This window comes from Impatiens glandulifera, chromosome 4, assembly GCF_907164915.1.
Source record: "Impatiens glandulifera chromosome 4, dImpGla2.1, whole genome shotgun sequence".
Lineage (NCBI taxonomy): Eukaryota > Viridiplantae > Streptophyta > Magnoliopsida > Ericales > Balsaminaceae > Impatiens > Impatiens glandulifera.
Genome location: NC_061865.1, coordinates 13,061,834 through 13,086,263, shown reverse-complemented (window position 1 = coordinate 13,086,263; position 24,430 = coordinate 13,061,834). Strand labels below are relative to the sequence as shown.

General features: G+C 31.9%; 1 protein-coding gene across 1 annotated transcript; it reads left to right on the top strand.

Annotated features, from left to right (window-relative positions):
- Positions 1–3,392: 3,392 nt before the first annotated feature.
- LOC124934764 (homeobox-leucine zipper protein HDG12-like) lies at positions 3,393–6,255 on the top strand. The gene is made up of 9 exons (XM_047475270.1): positions 3,393–3,470; positions 3,757–3,948; positions 4,069–4,521; positions 4,617–4,721; positions 4,802–5,014; positions 5,085–5,277; positions 5,364–5,632; positions 5,704–5,742; positions 5,869–6,255. Exons 1-9 carry the CDS (start codon positions 3,393–3,395, stop codon positions 6,253–6,255), a joined length of 1,929 nt encoding a protein of 642 aa, XP_047331226.1.
- Positions 6,256–24,430: the final 18,175 nt, after the last annotated feature.

Sequence of the window (24,430 nt, the reverse complement as noted above, 5' to 3'; positions counted from 1 at the left end):
TGGTTCCTTTGAGATAAGAAAAAAAGATGATTATCTTTCAATAATAAATAATTTGAGATCACCAAAGTACAAAGTTTTGTTGATTCAATATCACATAAATAGACTGGACGAAAGAAAAAGTTAATAAAGAGAAAATTTTGTTCCCAACCATTACTAGGATCGAAAAAGAAGCTATTCATAAGCTCTAATACTAAACAAAGAAGATAAAATGATAGAAAAGAGAATATTAGAATAAAAATATTTGTATATTTTTATTGATAGACAATAAGTCTATATATATACATAAAATGAGATAATGAAAAGTTTAAGAATATAAAAAGCAATGGAAATATGAAAACTTAAGAATATAAAATATTTAAAATATAAAATATAAAATAATCCACTTTTATAATTTAATTGTTTTGTTTAATACATCTTCTTATTTTATTTATTCTTTATTCTTACAACTGGATTCTTAGTCTTGAGAATTTTAGGATATGAAATATCCCTTGACGCAAGAAAATTAGTATCAATTATGGAAACAGAAGCAAACAACTCAAGAACACAAACACATGATTTATAGTGGTTCGGTCAAAACAAACATACATTCACTTTGTAAGAAAAAACTTCTAACCTTACTATTAAGAATGATACACAAGTATTACAATGATTCTCTCACACTTAAAGTTCACACACTACTAAGAAAAATGATACTCTCAAAACAAAGTTTTAACTTTGTGAAGTGTCTAGTTGTACATTTAAATAAGCCTCAATTAGACCAACATCAATATCTTGTCAAAAACTTTGCAATAGTCTCTAAAATATTGTCACCATATATTTTTATTGTATTACTATGACAAAATATTTATTTTTATTTTGTGTTAATAATATTTTATTGTATTTAAGATTATACACACAAAAAATATAGTTTTTTTAATTTATTTAATATTCTCTTTCTTTATAATAAAGATGATGTATCATTCCTTCTCAACAATTAAAAAATGTTAATTATTTGATGTATCTTGGTATATGTGGCATGTAATATAAATAATATTATATAAAGTTAATTTATTTTATGATTATATTTTAGAATGAATTAATTTAAATATGATAACTAGTTCATTTTCGTCACTCGAAATTATATTCACATTGAGTCCATCATAATTTTTCTCGATTCTGCTATGTCAATTTCTAGTCGTTTCGATCTTACTATGGAGCTCAAAGCTCTATCTCTCCTTCATCTTAACTGTTTTATGTTAATCGTGTCTATGCTATAGAATTACATTATTGGTGGTCATAATCTATTACAATTAGTCTAATTCATTCTCCTCATCTCAACCGTTAAATATGTAGCAGGTCAAATTTCTTTTTAATTTGTCAACTCTCATGGCAAAGAAGAAGATTATATATGGAAACTCTTTCTAAAAACTTTGGAGTCAAAATTTGTGTGACTACGAGTTTATTTTCATGTTATTCATTATCACAAGCGTTAGTGTTTATAATGTTTTTGATGTTTTCTTAATGATATTTTAATAATATATCTGTTATAAATCATATTACAACTTATGTTGAATTATAATCATCACCACTATATATATGAATAATGAAATAAATTGTATTCTTTCAAAATGAAGAAATTATAACAACAAAATGATACGATTTAAAAAAATATATAATATATATGAAGCATGACAACAACAAAAGTTAATAATCTTATATACGAAAATCATAATTAATTATTAAAGAATCAATATTACAAGTAAAGACACGACACGACAAAACATAACAATATGAAAAACACCAAAACCCTATAATCAACTCACAATAATAACCAATAAGAAAATGAATGAATATGAATAATGATAACGAAAAAGTTAATAATCTTATAAACGACAAACAATAATCATTAGTGAACCACCCCATAACCCCAAATCAAGATAATAATATTCAACAAAGAAGATATAAAAATGTCCACATACTTTATTCTCAACAAACAATTATACTGGATTAGTATCACATATTAAAAAACCCTTGAACAACAATCAACAAAGGTGGTGGAAAGTTTCCTTTCAAGAAAATAAGTTTTTTTTTCTTCGAGAAGATATGCATGTTTATCTCTCATGCACAACTAAACATCTATTTCATTTTTTTTTTGGAAAAACATCTATTTCATTTTATTGTCCCGTGATCAGTTAATAATATATTTGGTAAGTCATAAATTCAATTAGAATAATTTGTATGACTATTAAATTCAACAATTTGCATATTATATAAAATATTTTTTTTATCATATCAAATAAAAAATTATAAAAAAATAAAAAGTCTTTCTCCTAAGTTATTTAGACAATCTAAAGAAGATTTAGAAAATAAGAGTAATCCTACTTTTTCACTCGAAATAGATTATATAATCTTTGTATAATTCAATTTTTTAAAACAATGTTGGTTATTATACCTCATAAAAGAATTTATAAAACCAATAAAAAGAAAAATTAAGATTTAATATTTGAAATATTTTAAGCACTTATTTTTCAAAATAATATATACTCAAAATTGTAATAACCCAAAGGAATTAATTTCAAGTAGAATTAATTAATTTTATAGATAAATATTATAGTAATTGTTAAAGAGTTTAGGGTGATATTGATTGAAGTATTTTGATATATGAAAAGGTGTATTATTGTCAACTACATGCATTATCTATATCAAATTAATAAATGTCTTTCTTTTTAAAAGTAAATGTCTTTCCTACCTGTAAAATTATAATATTATTTTCTTATCTTTCTTCATTTAAATGGGGTCAAACTTACCTTTTCTTTTATCTTTATTTTATTAGTTACAAAGATAATAACAATATATAAAGAGAACAGTGATTTTATCAAAACGTTTAAAATAAGAAAGAAGAATAGGAAAAAAAAAGATGAATTCAAACTCGATCGAAGGAGATGTTTCAGAATCTTTAAATAGCGGGAGAGAGTCTGACTTATTTCCGCACCGACCTCAATTTCGTCACACTCCATATCAGATTCAAATGCTTGAAATGTATGAATATTTATATCTCATATAACATAGTCTTTTTATTTATTTATTCAAAAAGAAACATGTAATAATATTTTCTCTCCTAAATATGGTTAAACTTTTTTTAAAAGAGAACAAATTTGTCCTAAATTGAATTTATTTTGCTAGATCTAGAGTTCTCAATCTTTTATTTTAATAAAAATCTTTTTTAAGATTATCTATGATAGATTTTAGATTTATATATGTCTATACAATTTATATATTTATTTTTACAATTCATTTTAGAATCACGAGACTTTTACGAGAATACGACAAATTCATCTTTATTGTTTTTTTCAAGTAAATGTATTTAATGAATACTTATTTTTCATGAGTTTTAAATGAAGGTATTTCAACCAATGTCCACATCCAAACGAATTGGATCGTTGCCGAATCGGGCAAGAGCTTGGCCTGACACCAAATCAAGTGAGATTTTGGTATCAGAATAAGAGGACTAATCTCAAGGTACAATTAAATCAATTTTAAGTGATTATATATTTCACTAAATAGATATTGGATCTTTTTCATTTTAGGAATAATGTTAATTGGTAGTTGGCACATCAATAAATTGTCACACTTTCTTCTATTTATTTTTCATAACTTTAATTAAAATCACAAAAAGAAAATATAAAAGTTCAAAACTCTAGATTGGCCGAGTTGAAGCCAACATCAAACTTCTTCTCATTGTCTCTTTTGCAATAATAAGTAAATATTTTTATGCAGGGAAAAAATGAAAAGGAAGAAGGATATACTCTCCGAGAGGAGAAGGACATGTTAAAAGTTGAGAGTCATTCTTTGAAAGAATTGATTGATGTGTACACGTGCAATGCATGTAAGGTTTTTACTCCGGCTGAACTCGAGAAACTTGCCAGTGTAAGACAACTTCAAGCCCAAAACATGCAATTGAGGCATCAGGTTGTGTTCAATTATTTATTTGCATTTACTATATTGTGTACCTTATTTGTTATAAAACCCTAACTTAGATTTTTCAAATGTATTGGTTTATGTAAATTTACAATTGGGCGGCTGAATCAGTACTATGATGAATGTAATTCTACTATGGCCATGGGAATACCTGTCCAGCTAATCCAAGACTTCCTACCACCAATGCAAGTTCCTTCGTTCAATCAATCCAATGGAGGATTTTTAGGAGAATCATCAATGGAACCAATCAATCCCAATTTCAATAGTATGAATACAGTTATGAATCCACAACAAGATTCTGAGACGTGGAGCATGATGCAAACAATTGGGTTGGCTAGGGAGGAATTAGTGAACCTATTGAATGTAAACGAGCCATATTGGCTAAAAGATATTACTGATGGAAGGTACAACATTCATAGGGATACATATAACGCCAAATTCTTGAACACAAGTGTCCGAGAAAATCGCCATCAAAATGGATTCCATACTCGCATTGAATCGTCGAAAGATGAAGCAATCTTGACAATGAGTGCTTCGAGAGTGGCTGAAATGCTAATGGATTCGGTTAGCCCTATATATATATATATATATTTTCTTTATTTAAATCTTATAAAACTTCTATGTTTTACTCTTATCTTATCTTTTGTTTTTTTTCACAGAAAATGAGGGTAGACTATATTTTCCCTACTATCATAACAGAAACTTTCACAATCAAAGAATATGGAAATCAAACCTCGCCTCGCCAAGTCGGGAGTATAAAACTGGTATAAATATCGGTTATGAATGAAAAAGTCACAATATTGAAAAGAAATTGGCTAAAATGGATGTGTTTGCTTGCTTGCAGGTTTTTGAGCAGATGCATTTACTTACCCCATTTGTTACTCCAAGAGATTATTGCTTTGTTCGTTTTTGTGAAAAGGTCACTGAAGGAATGTGGCTAATAGTGGAGGTCTCTCATGACTTTAACGACAGTAGTTTACAACTGAATTCCCCCTCTCGTGCATGGAGGCTTCCTTCTGGCTGTCTAATCAAGGATGTTTCTCATGGAGTCTCTCAGGTAATTAATGAATGAATCCCAAACAAGATTATTTGAAAATTAAATGGTTACCTTTTAATGTTGTTGGTAGGTGACATGGGTGGAACATGTAGAAGTTGAAGACAATGTCCCAATTCATCTGCTTTATAAAGATGTGATCTTTCGTGGATTGGCCTTCAGTGCAGATAGATGGGTTCAAACACTATCAACGTCCTGCCATAGAATGAATTGTCATGATAATATCTTGCAAAACCAATTTGATAGCCCCCTGCAGAAGATGGGAGGTAATATATTATCTCTATCACTTTTCTTTCTTTTTTGAAAAGAAAATAGAAAGAAATATGTTTACATGATATATCTGCATCTTTAGTGCTAGGCGCTATGACGCAAGAAGATAGGAAATGTATAATGAATATAACCAACAAGATGAGGAAGAGATTTTGCGGCAACATGAACATGATAGACAATCTTGAAATGGTTCGACTGAATGACAACGAGGTTTATCTCTCTTTATGCCGAGATCAACAAAATGTTATCCCATCCAGTGGCCTGATTGTGAACGTTGCTACCTCATTTTGGCTTGACGCTCCATGTCAAGTGGTTATCGATTTCTTAAAAAATGTTAACCTAAGAGCTCAGGTATTGGTTATGATCAGCTGTGTTTTGTTTCTACTTTGTAATTGAAATTTAAATCTGGTTATTATCATTAGTGGGATGCTGTTTGCAAAGGAGGAGCCGCGGAAGAGATTGTTTGCATTAGGTTTGGAGATCAATCTCTATTATCAAGGTAAATGAATATGAGATTAATTAATTACTTTATATTTTTCTTTGAATATGAGATGGACTAAACATTGATATTATATTATATATTACAGCCTCATATTGAATCCACAAATAATCTGCTTGTGATCCAAGAGACTCTAGTGGATCCTCTTGGTGCAGTTATAGCTTATGCTCCTATCGATCGTGAAGATTTTATTGAGGAATTATATGGTTCTTGGTCAAAGCCTTTGCTTGTATCTGGTTTTATTATTTCTAAAGACGGAAACCCTGAATGCATGCGGATCAATCGTGGAGGAGCTTCGACTTCTAGAAATGTTGCACCAGCTTTTCCCAATGGTTCTCTAATTACGACGGCTTTCCAAGTTATGTCTTATTCTAAGGACATCAATATGGAATTCATGAACATTGTCACCTCTATTATTTCCACAACCGTGGACCGCATCAAATTAGCTTTCAATTGCCCTAATCCTTCTGTGTGATCCCTGAGGGTGTGCTTTTATATTTATCTATTTTATATTATGTTTTTATAAACTTCTACATTGAGAACATGGATGTTTCATTTTCTATTTTTATTATTATGCAAATTTGAACTTAAATACTTTAAGCATTTTACTTGATGAATTTATTTCATAATATATGCATATTTTAATCACTAGAATAGGATGCGTATTAATTGTGTTGAGTAACTCATTATAGCAAAATAGTATAGTCTCACATTACTGTCCTAGTCATGTTTCACACTTCAAAACCACAGCAAGAACTGTCTTTTATTTCCTTTTTTCTCTATCTTAAATCCATCTTCTCTTTCTATTTATTCATAGTTGGTTGCTCAGAGCTCCCTCCGTGAGCATAGGTGAATTAATCCGAAATTCAATCAAATTTTAATCCAAAATATTAATTCAAATTGGATATTTCGGATTAAATTTAAATCGGATCGGATTAAGTTAGGATCGAATTAAATTATGATTAGATCACGATTATCCAAATTATCTAAATAAATATATTTTTCAATTTATTTTTCTTTAAATTAAATTTCACTTCACTTATTTCTACATAATTTAGTCAACCAGATTTTTTTTAGCATTTGATGGACTAATGCGAACCGAATCCAAATTACAAAATTGGATTAACTTTCGGTTATAATTAAATTCGGATTAAGTTTAATTTGAATTAGATTTGAATAATTCAATTTATTTAAAATAATTTAAATTAAAATTATAGTTTTTCTTCCTACCTAAGATTTTTCTCTCCTCTAACCAATTTTTTTCACTTCAACTTATTTGTTTCTTCATATATAGTACGTATACATATGTATTCATATATATATAGTACATATACATATGTATATACGTATACATATATACCTATACATAATATATATACATATGTACACATGTATAATGCGTACATATACCTACATATAAATATCTATATATGCATATCTATATATATATATCAACATTAATGTTTGAATTAAAAAAAATTAATTAAATTATAGCTCTATTATCTTATATATATATATATATATAATATACTTAATGATGCGGTGCGAGTCGAAGAGATTGGAAGATAATCTAATTAAGGAAGGGATTGGAAGATATATTCTAATCAAGGAAAGGATTATAATATATATTCTAATTAAGGAAGAGATTACAAGGGATATTCTAAATTAGGTAGGGATATTCTTGTTATGGAAGGAATATCCTAAATTAGTGTAATTAAATTGTAATTAGACGTAATTCCTAATTTAATACGTGTAAGTCCTATAAATACCCTGAAGGTATTCCATTGTAAAAAAAAAAGAAGATTATTAATCAGAAAACGAGGTTTCCTCAATATCTATCGACTTTCGGTATTCGTAAGAATCAACGAATCTTGATAAAGGTTCATCCTAGCCACGCACGCTGCATCAGTTGGTATCAGATTCCAGTCGACCCTGAGGTATGCCGCCCCGAAGACAGCCGCGCAACCCTACCCCTGGTGCTGATGATGGTGACCTTGCTGAGTTGCGACGTGAAAACGCTGAGTTTCGCCGTGATAACGACGATTTGAAGCGGCAGGTTGAATGGTTGACGCAGCGGATGGATGCATCTATGCACATGCACCACCCTGAAGATGATGTTACGATGACAGATGAAAACCCTCTCGGTGGTCTTCGGAATCGATCCCCTGAACGCCCCAATCATCGCTGGGAGCAGGCTTTCAGGGTGGACATCCCTAAGTTCGATGGTAGTCTATCACCGGAAGAGTTTATTGATTGGCTTTCTCAGGTTGAAGAGATTCTGGATTTCAAGGAAGTTCCTGCAGATCGTCGTGTACCCCTTGTTACGATCCGCTTACATGGTCGTGCACAAGCATGGTGGCAGCAGTTGAAACAGACACGTGTTCGTCATGGTAAGGCAAAGCTCACGAATTGGGACAAATTCAGGAAGCATATTAGGGCTGCGTTTCTACCATATAATTACGAACGTAACCTGTACCAGCGGTTCCAGAATCTTCGTCAGGGTTCTCGTTCCGTGGATGACTATTCCACTGAGTTTTACACCTTTGTGGCTCGTGTTGACCTGTCTGAGTCCCCTCTCCAGTTGGTTTCTCGCTATATTGGTGGCCTTCGCCTCCAGTTGCAGGATATTTTGAATATGTTTGATCCCTTGACTGTTTCTGAGGCACATCAGCGTGCTTCACAGGCTGAGAAACAGCTAGCCAGGCGCGGTTCGGGTAGCTTTGGAAAACAGGTTGTCCCCACTAGTGGCATTGGTTCTTCTTCCCAGTCGGCCCATCCCACCCCAGCCCCCCCTCGCGGCACTACAGCCCCCCCGCAGGGACGTCCCGGTGGCTTGCGTTGTTTCAATTGTGGTGAAGTTGGCCATCGCCAAGCAGAGTGTCGCAACCCAAAGTCCACCAATCGTGGTCTTTTTACTGAGGTGGATGATCCTGACTCTGCTCTTCCTTCAGATTCAGCCCCAGTGTACGATGTTTATGATGATGAGGCAGCGGAGGAGTATGTTTCTGGTGATGTTGGCCCCCTTTTGGTGATTCGTCGATCATGTTTAACCCCTCGTGCTCCTGACAACGAGTGGTTACGCAATAATCTGTTCCATTCCACTTGTACCATCGGTGGCAAAGTTTGCACCTTCATCATTGATGCTGGGAGTTGTGAGAATGTGATTTCTGAGGTTGCAGTTTCGAAGCTGGGTCTGTCCACTGAACCTCACCCCAAGCCTTATCGTCTGTCCTGGCTGAGTCAAGGTACGGATGTTACAGTTTCCAAGCGCGTACTTGTTAATTTTTCCATTGGTTCCCATTATCGTGATGCTGTATATTGTGATGTGGTTCCTATGGATGCTTGTCACCTTTTACTTGGTCGCCCTTGGCAGTTTGATCATTCTGTTATACATGATGGGCGTGCTAATACCTACACGTTCTTATTTCATGGTACCAAGATTGTGTTGATGCCAAATCAGCCCAAGAAGGGTGCTGCCCCCACTCATCATGCGTCCCCCCCTACCACCTTGTTGTCTCGGGGTCCTTTTCAGACCGCCATGGTCGAATCGGGCATGGTGTTTGCTCCATTTTGTTCGCTGATTACCTGTGGTGCTAGTTCTGAGGTGCCTATTCCAGTGCAGCCGCTGTTACAGGAGTTTGCAGATGTCTTTCCTGAGAATCTGCCTTGTGCCTTGCCTCCTTTGCGTGATATCCAGCATCACATTGACTTGGTTCCAGGTGCTGCCCTACCAAACCGTTCTCATTACCGCATGAGTCCCAAAGAACATGAAGAGTTGCGTAGACAGGTGGAGGACTTGCTGGCTAAGGGACACATTCGAGAGAGCCTTAGTCCCTGTGCTGTCCCGGCCCTTCTTACCCCAAAAAAGGATGGGTCTTGGCGTATGTGCATTGATAGTCGTGCTATCAACAAGATTACAGTGCGTTATCGGTTTCCTATTCCCCGGTTGGATGACTTGTTGGATCAGTTGGGTGGTGCTGTGGCTGTTGCACAGCTTTATTTCAGGGATGTGTATCGCCTTCATGGACTTCCTGCCTCCATAGTTTCTGATCGGGACACTCGCTTTGTGAGTCACTTTTGGAGGAGTCTTTGGCGTTTGGTTAATACTCAGCTGAATTTTAGCAGTGCCTATCACCCGCAAACTGATGGCCAAACTGAAGTTGTTAATAGGTCTTTGGGGAACCTTCTGCGCAGTTTAATTGGGGATCATCCTAAGGCTTGGGATCTGAAGCTGCCTCAGGCCGAGTTTGCTCACAATCATGCTGTTAATCGCTCCACTGGTTTCAGTCCTTTCCATGTGATTTACGGGCTGTCTCCGCGTGCTCCTCTTGATTTGTTAGCGCTGCCCAGCAAGGTGCGTCCTCATTCCACTGCTGCGGATTTTGTTGGTCAGTTGGCTCAGGTTCATCAGACCACTCATGACCGTTTGGTTGCTGCTACTGCCAAGTACAAGGAGAAGGCTGATTCGAGAAGGCGTGCTGTTGATTTTGAAGTTGGTGACTTTGTGTGGGCTATTCTGACTAAGGATCGTTTTCCAGCTCATGAATATAGCAAGCTTGCTGCTAAGAAGATTGGTCCTGTTGAGATTGTGGAGAAGATCAACCCCAATGCTTATCGTTTACGCCTTCCCAGCCATGTGCGTACCTCTGATGTGTTCAATGTGAAGCATCTTGTTCCTTTTGTGGGTGAGTCTTCTTCTGATGAGGATGATGCGGTTCCAGATTCGAGGACGAATCTTTTCTACCCTGGGGGGAATGATGCGGTGCGAGTCGAAGAGATTGGAAGATAATCTAATTAAGGAAGGGATTGGAAGATATATTCTAATCAAGGAAAGGATTATAATATATATTCTAATTAAGGAAGAGATTACAAGGGATATTCTAAATTAGGTAGGGATATTCTTGTTATGGAAGGAATATCCTAAATTAGTGTAATTAAATTGTAATTAGACGTAATTCCTAATTTAATACGTGTAAGTCCTATAAATACCCTGAAGGTATTCCATTGTAAAAAAAAAGAAGATTATTAATCAGAAAACGAGGTTTCCTCAATATCTATCGACTTTCGGTATTCGTAAGAATCAACGAATCTTGATAAAGGTTCATCCTAGCCACGCACGCTGCATCACTTAATTTACTTTTTCATTTTTTAATTAAATGCAAATAAAATAAATAAATAAATTATAAAAAATATTATTATAGAATAATTTGAAGTTCACATTACAAATATATAAATATTTTTTACTTTGGATTGTCCAAACAATATTCAATTTCATCAATATCCAATCCTTATTAATTAATAAATGTTTGAATTAAGAATTGAATAAATTTAGTTTGGATTTAATATGGATTGAATAAAACGGATCGGTTTTACCCGTTTACTTACCCCTACTTCTCCCTCTGATACAACATATTTGACCTCTATTTCTTAAGATATTTCGAAGATACCCAAATTCCAGTTCCCTACCTGAAGTGCGTTTCATGATTTTAGAAATATTGATTCACATTCTTATATACTCAAAGCAACTTCACTTTTTTCTCATAGATTTAATTGCATTTTTGGTTCCGTGAGTAAAAACACCGAAAAATGATTCATTCTCTTGCCCATTTTGCACAATTCTCTACTCTTTTCGTCCAAACTACCTCTTTCCCGTTTTACAATTTCTCTTCCCACTTTTTTATTCCCAACAACTATAACAATGCATCAAGACAGTGTTCAAAATTGATTTAGAATATTATAATTATGATATGTTCATGGTACAAAATCTTGGTACACAAGTATATTAAATAAAAGGAAACTATATCTTTTGATTTATAATCTTGATATAAAAAATAAGATTAACATAAAAAATATTAAATATTTTATATTAGATATTTTATTGTGGTCATATAAATAGGAAAATATGGTGACAATATTTTGGAGGCTCTTAAAGAGTTTTGGACAAAATATTGATGTTGACATAATTGTGACTTATTTAAAGATGGAACCAAACACTTTAGAAAGCCAATTTTTGTCTTGAGAGCACCGTTTTCCTATAAGTTGTGTGTGAATTTTGATTGAGATTGAATCATTATAACACTCATTTAAAATTCTTTATAATAAAAATTATAACTCTCTTATGTTTCGAAGGTGGATGTAGGCATGTTTTGGTCAAACCACTATAAATCTTGTGTTTGTGTTATTTATATTTATTTCGTTTCTGCAATTTTTGGTGTTGTTGTTCTTATATTATGAGATACTTCATCTCATGATATCCCAACAAGTGGTACTAGAGAGAGACTATTTGAGAAAAGAGAAAGCTTAAGATCTTGTAGGATTCTTTGAAGATTCTTGACAAGTTTTAGGGAGGTTTCCAAATTTGTCGAGCTGCAATTTTTGTTGGTATGAATGATTATCAAGTTTGAGGTAGAAAAAGTACGAGGTACTTGATGTCCATGAAATAAATCAAGATGACCTATTGTAGATAAGAATACAAAGATAAAAACATATTTATAAGATGTAAACAATTTCATGAGAAAGAAGGTAAAACAATAAGAGTTTTAAGTCTATCTTAAAGACTAAGAAAAATGTGAAGTACTTTCGGTGTTAAGAGGAAGGATGCTTCAAAAGAGACCGTCTAAATCTAAAATAACATACTAGAAAAGGTGATTAAGCCTATGTTGAGAAGGGATGTGAATTTGTAGAGGTGTTTGCTATCATAACTAATTTTTCCAAAGGTGAGTGTATAATGGATTCATGGTGTTCTTTCCACATGACACTTTATAAGGAGTGGCTTCATGGGTACTAGAAGGAGAATGGTGGAATGGTGTTGATAGACAACAATCATGAATGTAATGTTGAAGGAATTGGAGTCGTCCATATCAAATGGATGAAAGTGTTACCCTTGTTCTTCATGAGGTAAGATATATCCCTAAACTAAAGAAGAATTTGATTTTTCTTGGCAAGTTGGATCAACAAGGTTATGCTTGGAAGGTAAGAGATGACCAATTACTAGTGAGCAAAGTTACTTTAGTTTTTATGGAATGAGTAAAGAAAATAACGTGTATTCTCTATAAGGTAACTCACAAGTTTGTTTAGCTATTATCTCCGAGGTCACTAAATCATCAAGATTTTGGCTTCTAAGGATTGACTAAAAGGCTTCAAGTATTGGGTAAGAACCAAGTTTTTGGTGCAAGACCTTTAATTCATTGTAATGTAAAGTATTTCATTCTATTAATCAATTACTTCTTGAGAAGATCATGGGCAATAAATCACAAGAGTGGGGAAATTCAAAAGTTCAAAGATTATAATACTTTGATGGATAATCAAGTGGTTAAGAGGATTAATAAGTTGATGAACTACATTGGTTATGAGTACGTAAACTTGGAGTTCAAATAACTAGGCAGGGCTCTCGGAATTGCAATATATTTCTCAGTTAAGGGGAATCTTCAACAAATGGTGGGGAGGAAATTTCCAAAGTTAGCTACTTGATCAATAGAAGCTCATTAATTGCTCTTAGCTTGAATACAACAATTGAGGTATAAATTAGTTCATCTATTTCATATTCTCATCCAAAAAACTTTTGATTGTGTTACATATGTGCATGTGAATAAAGGAAAGCTAAAACTAATGACAAAGAAATATTTCTTTATTGAATTTCTAGATAATCTACAATGGTATAGAGTTTGGTTGGAAGAAAGTGGAGATAATGTTATGCTAGGTCGAGATGTGAAGGTTGACGAAGTTGGAACACACACAATGTAGACACAAGTAGTAGTGATTCAAGATGAATCACAACTCGAGGTGGAGATATGTAATCAAAAAGAAACACCACCAAGGGAGAATAAACATATGACTATTGAGATTTCTTCTAATATTGGGGAAGAAGATGACCTTGGTGAAAAGGTGTCATTGGCCATGGATGGAGGAAAAAATGTTACACAACAAGTGTTATAAAAAAATGTGTTTACTGATGACAACATTGTCGACACGTTGACAAGGTAATCTTTCGGACTATTTGGAAGATTGAATTAAGTTAATAAGTGATTAAGGATTGACAAATTGCTAGTTAACACAAAATATTAATGAAATATCAAAAAGTGGAAGACTAGTAAAAAACACTTACAAACTTAGATGTTGACATCTTGAGAGCAACTCTCAAACGAACCAATAAAAAATCACTACATTATCTTATAATGTGAGAAGATAAATAAGTCCTTGAGTGAGATTCCTAGTCATAAAACATGACTAGATTGGAGACTTGATTAATTCAATGGTGAGGATTTGATTACTTCTTTTGTTTTATCTTAATTGTCCATGAATTATGGATCATAGTTTAAATGAATGAGAATATTGATTTGTCCTCTTATTAAGAAGAGGATTGAGACCTTGAATAAGATTCATAGTTATGAAAAAGGGGCTAGATGAGAGGATCGGTCAATTCGAAGGCGAATGTGATCATTAAATTATCATATATTGCAAGAAGATGAAAGAGACCTTGAATACAATTGTTAGTAATAAAAAAGGGGCTAGATGAGAAACTCGGTCAATTCAAATTCAAATGATTTCATTGAATTGTTATCTAATTTGAGAAGATGAATGAGACTTTGAATGAGATTCTTATTAATGAAAAAAAGGCTAGATGAGAGGTTCAGTTAATTCGAAGGCGAACAAGATCAATAAATTGCCATCTAATGTGTTAAGTTGAATGAGACCTTAAATGAGATTCCTTTTAATAAAAAATGGATATTTTATTTTACAAGAACTATGGATATTTTATTCTTATAAAATGACGGGCTAAATGAGAGGGCCGATCAATTGAATGAAAGGATATTCGTGATTTTTTTCGAATAAACTATGGATAATCATTTGAAACACACAATGAAAACAATTAAAGAGATTTGGTAAATCTTGAAATGATATTCTTTAATTTCTAGTTGTGATGACATTTTTCAAAAATTAGTAGATTGCAAGTTAATTTGTTCAATGAGAAATATGATGTTTAAGTTGATTGAGTGTGCAAAGTTCAAGGAAAGGTGGGTGATAAATGTTTTGCTAGATCTTAATCTTGAGTAAATAGATGTCAAGAGATACCTAATTATTTGGTACGAAGTAAACGATAAAAGTTCATCTTAGGTATTCTCGTCTTTTGATCAGTATTTTGTTTTGAGGAAGTAGACGATGAAAGTTCGTCTTGGGTGTCCTCAATTTTTAATAGATATCTGATTTTTAAAAAAATTAACAGTGTATGTTTTCTTGGAATCTTTACATCGGTGCCTTAAGCAATGAAATTAAATGTTTGATACCTTATTGATGTCATTCATTTACAAGAACTAAGTATGACAATAATGTCTATTTAAAGGAGGTTTGTGCATCTTCCATTATTTATTTGTTATTATTTGATAATGACATGGCGAATGCTTGTATGGATATAAATGATATCATGGAATTACAACATTATTGGGAAAGGAGTTTGAGATGAAAATTTTGGGTCATTCCTAACAGTTTTAGGGTATGATATTCAATGGAATATGGAGATGAGATAAATTCACATTTTTCAAAGTGGATACATTGATAAATTGTTTCCAAATTCCTTGTGGATCGAGCTAAGGGTGTTGGTGCTCATTTTGATATCTCATTTTAAAGTTTCTAGTGGAAACTTTTCAAAGATAAAAGAGAAAGAAAAGTATATTAAAAGTTTTCCTTATGCCAATGCCAATTTGAGTATATTGTATGAAATGGTTTATTTGTACAATGGGAGAACTAAATACATAGATGTTGGGTTGTACTATGAGAGAGGCATAGTCAATGAAGAGAAATTGTTATCAATAGATGACAATGTTGTTGATATGCTGACAATTCTTTGATTTGGGAGTTGTGGAGACTTTTCTTGTTGGAAGAATGGAATACAAGTGGAGATAGTTTGTAAATCAAGGTGGAGTGTTGATAATGGATTTATAATATTGAAATTATGGTATGTTCATGGTACACAATCTTAGTTCAAGGAAAGAGTATATTAAATAAAATGAAATTATATATTTTTGTTGTGTATAATCTTGATAGAAGGAAATAAGATTAACACAAAAATAAAGTATATATTTTATAATGGTAATATAACTAAGAAAATATAGTTAAAATATTTTGGAGGCTCTTGGAGAGTTTTAGACAATATATTGATGTTGTCGTAGTTGTGACTTATTTAAAGGTACAACCTGACACTTTAGAAAGTCAAGTTTTTGCCATGAGATCATCGCTTCCTTGTAAGTTGTGTGAACTTTAATTGTAAGAGAACCATCGTAATACTTCAGTAACATTATTGATAGTAAAAATTATAAGTCTATTATTCTTTGAAAGTGGACGTAGGCTTGTTTGGTCAAACTAATATAAATCTTATGTTTGTGTTTTTAGTTGTTTTCTTTCGTTTCCGCAATTGTTAGGTGGTGTTGTTCTTATATTAAAGGATATTTAAACTTCTGATATCCCAATAAATGGACATCCTCACGTATGACCTAGACTAGCGATAACTTTGATCGTGAAATGATTCTATGGGAGATAAAGGAAGGTGAAACATACTACAAGATGAGATTTGATGTGCTAGGAATGACTAAGGAAGAAGTAAATGTTTGGATTGAGGAGAAAATGCTTGTTGTGAAGACTGTAAAACTGCCTAAAGAGAAAGAAGAATGGTTTATCAAAAGCTATGAAAATTAAAACTAGAGAATAGTTTTACCTAAAAATGTCTTGTTTGAGAATATCAATGCAGATGTCAAAGACGGTGTCTTGTATATTACTTTACCAAAATCACCTCAACTATCCAAAATGATTGAGGTTAATGTTAAATAATTCTCTTAAAAAGACTTTGTTTTAATATAGATGGATTCATCATATATATATACAATCATCTTGTTGAGGTGTTCATTGTCATTAGGTCAGGTTTTATCTTCTAAGTAAACGGGTCAGGATTTTCTGTTATGAAAACGGGTTAGGGTATAAATAATTTTTTGGGGTATTTTTCTCTTAACATAGGAAGGTTGAAAGAGAATGAACAGATCTAAGGTTTTCTGATTCCTTCTTTGTTCTTTGCCTGATCTAGAGAGAGGGGTTGAGAGTGAGATTTTGATTGTGGAGTATTCCAATCATTCATAGTGTAATCATTTATTTCATTAGAGAGCAAGGTTTGATTTCTAAGAAGATTCGTAGTTTTGTTATTGCAAAACCCAACAGTGGTATTAGAGTAGTATTGATTGGTTACCTGTTTTAATATTGGAGCAGAGTGCATTACTGGTTACCCGATGAAATTCAAAGAGGAGATCAACTAGTTTCTTTGTTGGGGTTTTCGTCAGTTGTGAAGACAATAATAATGGGGAAATCTAGACCTGATATGGTGAGTCTGAATGGTACCAACTACAGGAAATGTAAACTGATGATTAGTGATCTATTAGTTTCAAATGATTTGAATGAAGCAAATAAAAATGAGGGTGTTAAACCTGAGAGTACAAAAGAGGCTGACTAGAAAAAACAGATAAAAAAGCATGTAGCTTTATTCGTTCCTAGGTTAGTGTAAATGTTGTGATCTATATTGAGAACGAGACTAGGTTGTATGGTGTGTGGAGAAAACTTGAAGCTCTCTACGCTGGGAGGTTAGTAGGGAATAAAGCAGCACTGGTACGAACACTAGTGAATCTGAAGTACATTGATAATAAATCAATTTGCTGAGCACTTGACTGAATTTTAAAATATTTTGAATTAACTGAGTAGTATAAAGATAAACTTTAATGATGAGGTGAAAGAACTTTTAGTCTTTAGATCTTTGCCTACAAGTTGGGAGACACTTATTATCACTCTCAACAACTCAACACTAAATGGTAAAGTCAACATAGAATTTTCACCAGTTCCTTACTTGATGAGGAGAATCGAAAGGGGGATAAACCCTCTAAGTCTGATATGTTGGTGACTGATAGAAGAAGATCAAAGGATAATAGAAGTGGTTCGAGTATGGGTAAATCTAAAAGTAAGTCTAGAGTTCCGAAGAAGGATGATGCTTGCCATTAATGTGGCAAAATGGTTCATTGGAAAAACGAGTACTGGAAATTTAAAAATGATAAAGCAAAGGGTACGATGAAGCCCAAAGAAAAGAAAGACCGGAGTGCATATACATCTACTGTGTGCTTTAGATGGTGAACTAACATATGCTTATAAATGTCAAGACTCCTGTCTTGAAATGAAACAACATGGATTGTTGACACAAGTGCATTATTACCTATTACTTCACACAAAGGTTACTTCTAGTCCTATAAAGTTGGTGATTACGGTGATGTTCACATGGGAAACAATGGTGTGTCCAAGATAGTTGGTCTTGGTGATATTAGAATCGAGATAAATATGGGATATTTCCTGACTTTAAGAGATGTAAGACATGTTCCTAACTTGAGAATGAATTTAATTTCGTAAGTAAGCTCGATGATGGAGGCTACCATAATATTTTCAATGGTGGAACATGAAAGATATGAAAGGGCTCCTTGGTTGTTGCACGAGGTAAGAAATGTTGTTCTTTATATAAGACAAATTTGAAAATTGTCTATGATGTAGCATATTCTGTTGTGATGGAGTCATCCTGTGAGTTTTGGTACAAGAGACTATGTCACATTAGTGAAAAGGGATGAATGTTTTGATCAAGAGGAATGAGATGTCGAATCTCAAGGATTCTCATCTTGAAAAGTGTGAGTATTACTTGATGGGTAACCAGAACATAGTCTCTTTAACTAAGTTGATAGTAGAACTGAAAAAGAATGTCATTAAACTGGTCCATACAAATATCTATGGTCCTATGAAGATTAAATCTATAAGTGATGCTTCTTAATTTGTAACCTTCATAGATTATGTATCTAGGAAGGTTTGAGCCTATGCTATAAATCCAATGATGATGTTGCAACAAGATTCAAAGTCTTTCACAAGTTGGTTGAAAGAGAGACAAGCATAAAATGATGAGGGTGCGATCAAATAATGGGGATAGTACATATGCTCATTTGATGATTATTGTAAAGATCAGGGTATTCGACATGAATAGACTGTGCCCAAGACTCCACAACAAAATGGAGTGACCGAGAGGATGAACAGAACAATGTTGTAACGAATGAGGAGTATGTTCTCACATGTCAGGTTGGCTAAGCATTTCTAGGCTGAAGCCATGAGCACTATAGTGTATGTAATCAATCATTCTCCCTCCAAGTCATTGAATAATAAGTGTTCATATAGCATCTGGTAAGGTAAAGATGTTAATAATAACTATTTACGTGTTTTTGCTTCGTTGCAGAGTCTTTGTGCATGTTTCAAAAGATGAGTGGTCAAAACTAGATGCAAAAACCAGATAATGCAAACTTTTGGGTTATGGGCATAAAAATTGTGAATACAAGTGTTATGACCTAGTGGACAAAAAGGTTTTGATAAGTCAAGATGTAGTATTCCTTGAAGATTGGACTATTGAGAATTTTGAATCATACGTGATCTTCTTGGTCTTGAGATGACTCATGATGTTGAGAAGACAAGGTCAGATGTAGTTCAGACTCGGATAGTGATGATGATATTTCTTAGGGTCAATCTATAGACCATGGAAATGATACAGAAGCTGATCTTGGTGATAATATCGAGGCTGAATTTGAAGTTCAACAAGAAGATGGAAATCAAAAAAATTAATAAATAGAGGTACTTAGAAGGTCTACTAGGAAGAAACAATCAAGTTCTAAGTATCCGACTATATAATATGACCTTTTAACTGGTTGTGGGGATCCTGTATGCTATAAGGAGGCTCACAAGGAAGAATGACTAGCTGCCATGGATGAAGAGATGAAGTCATTGCTAAAAATGACACATATGAACTGGTAGAAAGACCAAAGAACAAAAAAGTATTATAAATTAAATGAGTGTACAAGATCAAGCAAGAGGGTGATGATAGAAAGTTAAGATACAAGGCTAGGCTGGTTGTCAAAGGTTTTGGCCAGAGGCATGGAATCGATTATGATGAGATCTTCTCAACGATAATGAAGATGAATTCTATCCGGGTGGTTTTAAGTCTAACTATTTGTATGGATCTTGAGGTTGAACAGCTTGATGTCAAGATTGCACTTCTCCACGATGATTTGGATGAAGATGTTTATATGGAGAACCCTGAAGGTTACAATAAGAATTGTGAGGAAAGAAAGGTGTGCAAACTTGTCAAAAGTCGGTACGGTTTGAAGCAAACACCAAGACAGTGATATCTTAAGTTTGAGTCATTCATGACCATCCATGGGTACATGAAGACGTCTACAGATCACTGTGTCTTTGTGCAAAAGTTTGTTTCTAATGATTTTATTATACTTCTTCTATATGTTGATGACATGATAATTGTAGGGAGTGACAATCTCAAGATTGCCAAATTGAAAAAGGATTTGACCAAGTCTTTTGAGATGAAAGACTTGGGTCCAACAAGAAAAAAATTTGGAATATATTTCATTCGTGATCGGGTGAATTAAAGGCAATGGTTGTCTCAAGAGAGATATATTGAGAAGATTCTAAAAAGGTTCTATATGGACAAGGCAAAGCTAGTTGCTTTTCCATTGGCTATACACTTGAAAATAAACAAGACAATGTCTCCTAAGGATGAAGATGAAATACAAGAAATGTGCAAGGTTCCATATGTTTCAGCAATAGGTAGTGTGATGTATGCAATGGTCTACACAAGACTGAATATAAATCATGCGGTTGGATTAGTTAGTCGTTTCTTTTCAAATCTCAGTAAGATACACTAGGAAACGGTTAAGTGGCTAATGAGATATCTTCGAGGGACCTTCGAATATGCTTTGTGTTATGAAATGGATCACCACATATTGAAGGGTTTTCTGATTCAGATATGAGTGGTGAAATTTTGACCTAAAAACGGTTTTGAGAAATTGATCTTTGCAGAGATCGATTGATCGCAATTAGGGTTAGGGCTTTTATTCCCTACAATTATGAGTTGATTGCAACTTATAGATCACGATTTTATTATCTGTATCAAAAGACACAAGACCTACTATTCTTGACCAATTCAAGAACACTTGGTTCCCAACAACCAAGTCATATAGAACCGGGACCGAGAACATGACCGAGAATAATGATCGATGTTCTTCAGTTAGGACCAAGATCATGGACAAGTGTTCTTGAGAAGTGACTGAGGAATCCGGTTGAGGTTTCTAACCTCAGAACGAGAGGTCTGACCTTGGATCGAGCCTCCTAGGTCCACGACCAAGAAACCTAGACCTAAGACTGAGCCTCCTAGACTTAGGACTGAACAACCCAGGTTCATTACGAGCCTCTAGAACCCCAAGACCGAGCCCTTCGGTCCATCGACCGAATAGTCCGACTTCGAGACCAAGCCTCCCGAACCCAGGACCGAGCCCTACAGATTCATGGACTCCGGTCCTAAGGCATATTTGGTTCCACTTTTCAAAATCCAAAATTATTTTTATAATTTTGAAACCCCAATCCATTTTTAAATAATCCCGAAAGAGTTTTTTACTTAGTTTTATATTAACGCAATAACATGTTCTCCCTTTTAAATAAATTTGTATAATTATTTACGTAATTTAAACCTATTCTTGTTTAGGACCCCAGACTACTAATTAAAATTAATAAATGTTATATATAAATATAATAGCCAGACACTGTTTTAATAAAATAAAACCGTTATTTGAAGGACGCAGAGGACATAGCGCGAAAGTCTTTTCGCGAGTGTAACAAAAAACGAACTCCTTATAGATACTCTGGTATAAAGTACGTTTATACAAGTACTTTCTTTTTGATGATTTTCTTAAAAATCATTTGGCGACTCTATTTTCAAATAAATATTATTTTAAATTAGTTATATTTTATTAATTTAAACCGACTTTTAACCAAATTGTTATTTGGTCCCTAGATTATTAAAATTTGAATAAAATTAATTATTTTTACATTATTAATTTTAAAAGCTTTCAGATATTTTCAAAATCTTTTAAAATAATGTGTTCTTTTAAAAGACACCTAACACGCAAACAAATGTTGAAACGCTTCGAACATAAAGCCACTCTGCGATTTCCCGTATTATCACATGTCGTCTAAACACATGCTAAGCTAAAGAAATATCTTGTGGATTACAATGTAATTCTTTTATTTCAAATATATTTACTTATCTATTTCAATTTTTAATAAAAATAATATATATATATATATATATATATTATTTTTAGGCTTTAGTTTGATCAAATCAAGAATTTATTAATTTATTTTATAAAATATTTTATAATATTGAACAAAATAATATTTGAAATACAACTTTATTTAAATTGAAATAATTTTAAGTGAACAATTTTTTTGTTTATATAATTTTTTTATAAATTTATTTTGACAAAATAAATAATTTATATATGACCTATTGTTGAAAAGAAAGAAAAATATATATATATTAAAGGTAAATAGATGAGAGACTAATTCACCAAATTTGTAATATTATATAGTCATATACGTTTGTATGAACTTTTTATAATTTATAGGATTAAATGAGCCAGTAAATATTTCAAGGGACATCAGCTTTCCAAAAACAAATATAATATTATTAGTTATATAATTAATTAATAAATATATATTATAAATAAGTAATATACGATTCTCTCAATCATATTAATATTTTTTAAATTTTAATTTTCAATAGGATTTTAAATTTAAACTTATAAATAAATTTTTATATTATTAAATATTATTATTTAATAATGGTTGGAGATTATTCACTTATATATGTAGTATAAATTAAATTGTTAACAATTATTAATTTATTTATTTTTAATTTGAATAAAATATTAAATACTTTAAATTAGTCTAATATGTTGGAAGTATTAAGTTATTAATATTTAGAGGAGTGATAGAGAGAGGGAATTTGGTGAGTGAATGACTTGACATCACCTTCATTTCATTGGTTGGAAATGTAAAACTGTGAGGAAAGAGAAAAAAGAGAGAAATTATTTGATTTTCAACTAATAAGATTATGCCAAGACCAAATTCCCTCACTAAATTCCCTCACCTAATCATTTCTCTAATATTTAATTAACTAAATATGTTAAAGGTGAAACTTTATCTTTTTTTTATTATTTTAAATTAATGTTATTTTATTAATATATTTTTTTTAATGATATTTATTAATTTAACACTTTAAAAATATATTATTTATTATAATTATAAATATATATTATTATATAATTAAATTTAAATTATTATCATATATTTATTATTTAATGTATTAATAATAATTTAAATTATAAAATATTTTAAAAATAAATAAGTAAATTAATAAAAATTATAGGTGAAAGAATTATTAAGAGTCACATTTTTATTCATATAGTTTTTTTTTTATATTATTTTTTTTATTTTAATTTATATTATTTTATTTAATATTTTATTTTTTATTTTAATTTATTATATTTAATTCTAATTATATATATTACATTTATAAAATTAAATAATTTATTAATTAAATAAGAATCTAAATAAATTTAGAAAGATGGACTAGTTTAAAAATGTTGAATAACTTTGGTAAGAAAAAATAGATATGCTAGTAAATTTAATGAATTTGTAGTTGACATATTTATAAATATATTATTATATTATAATTTCATAGAAAGGTAAAAAGTGAGTAGAAATTATAAATATATATTATTATATTATTAAAATTAAAATTATTATTATATATTTATTATTTAATGTATTAATAATAGTTGAAATTAATATAAAATAATTAAAAATTTTAAAAATAAATAAGTAAATTAATAAAAAAAAAATAATATCAAAGAAAATTATTAAAAGACTCACCGTTTTAAATAATTTATTATTTTATATTGTTTAAGTTAATGTTTTAATATATTGTCAAGAATATTGAATATAGATCCTCAATTGAAAACACAAACAATCCTTCATCACATATATCACTCAAAATACTTATCATGTTCTTATTCATCTTCATCATTCCAGTCAAACTAAGGCAAACATGAATATCATTTAAAGCATCCCATTCACATTCAACAAATTCAAGCCCTTTAAAACATGTTTTCATGATATCATTTTCAACTATTCACCAAGATATGAAAGCATGTGATCATTCAAAATAGTCTAGCATTGGTATCATTCAAAGTGAATTATCGATTCAATTAGTCATTTTTTTCCAATTTGAATCATCAAGCATTCTCCCTTAAAAATCTTTAAAAATAAAATCAATTTAATAAATTTAGAAAGAATTTATGAATATTAATTCGAAAAGAGGAAGAGTGGTTAATTAAATATTTACCTTCAGCAATTGTTTGTCTCTCGATTTAATGATTCTCCATTAAACGTCCTCTTCAACACGACAATATGCCCAAAGCTTTAGAAATTTTATAAACCCTTTCTCTTCATCAATTCTTTATAGTGCAAGTTCTTAATAGAATAATTAGGCTTATGAACATCTGAAGATAAGATATAGATATTCCTAGCATCCATGAAGTATTGGGTTCGAGAGCCCGTTCCGCGACAAGTTCTATCCTCCTTGTTAAATTGGTTGAATGTGTTTGCAAATTATGTTCTTAACCCGATATTAGTTGCAATCTGAATGAGAAACTTAACCAAATCCCTCTCTCTCATAAGTGCTACCTGTT

Excerpts from the sequence above, each read along its gene's own strand:
- LOC124934764 (XM_047475270.1), top strand. The coding sequence starts at position 3,393 with ATGTCCACATCCAAACGAATTGGATCGTTGCCGAATCGGGCAAGAGCT. Across the intron at positions 3,471-3,756 it reads CCAAATCAAGTGAGATTTTG|GGAAAAAATGAAAAGGAAGA; the intron begins GTATCAGAATAA and ends ATTTTTATGCAG. Across the intron at positions 4,522-4,616 it reads CTGAAATGCTAATGGATTCG|AAAATGAGGGTAGACTATAT; the intron begins GTTAGCCCTATA and ends TTTTTTTCACAG.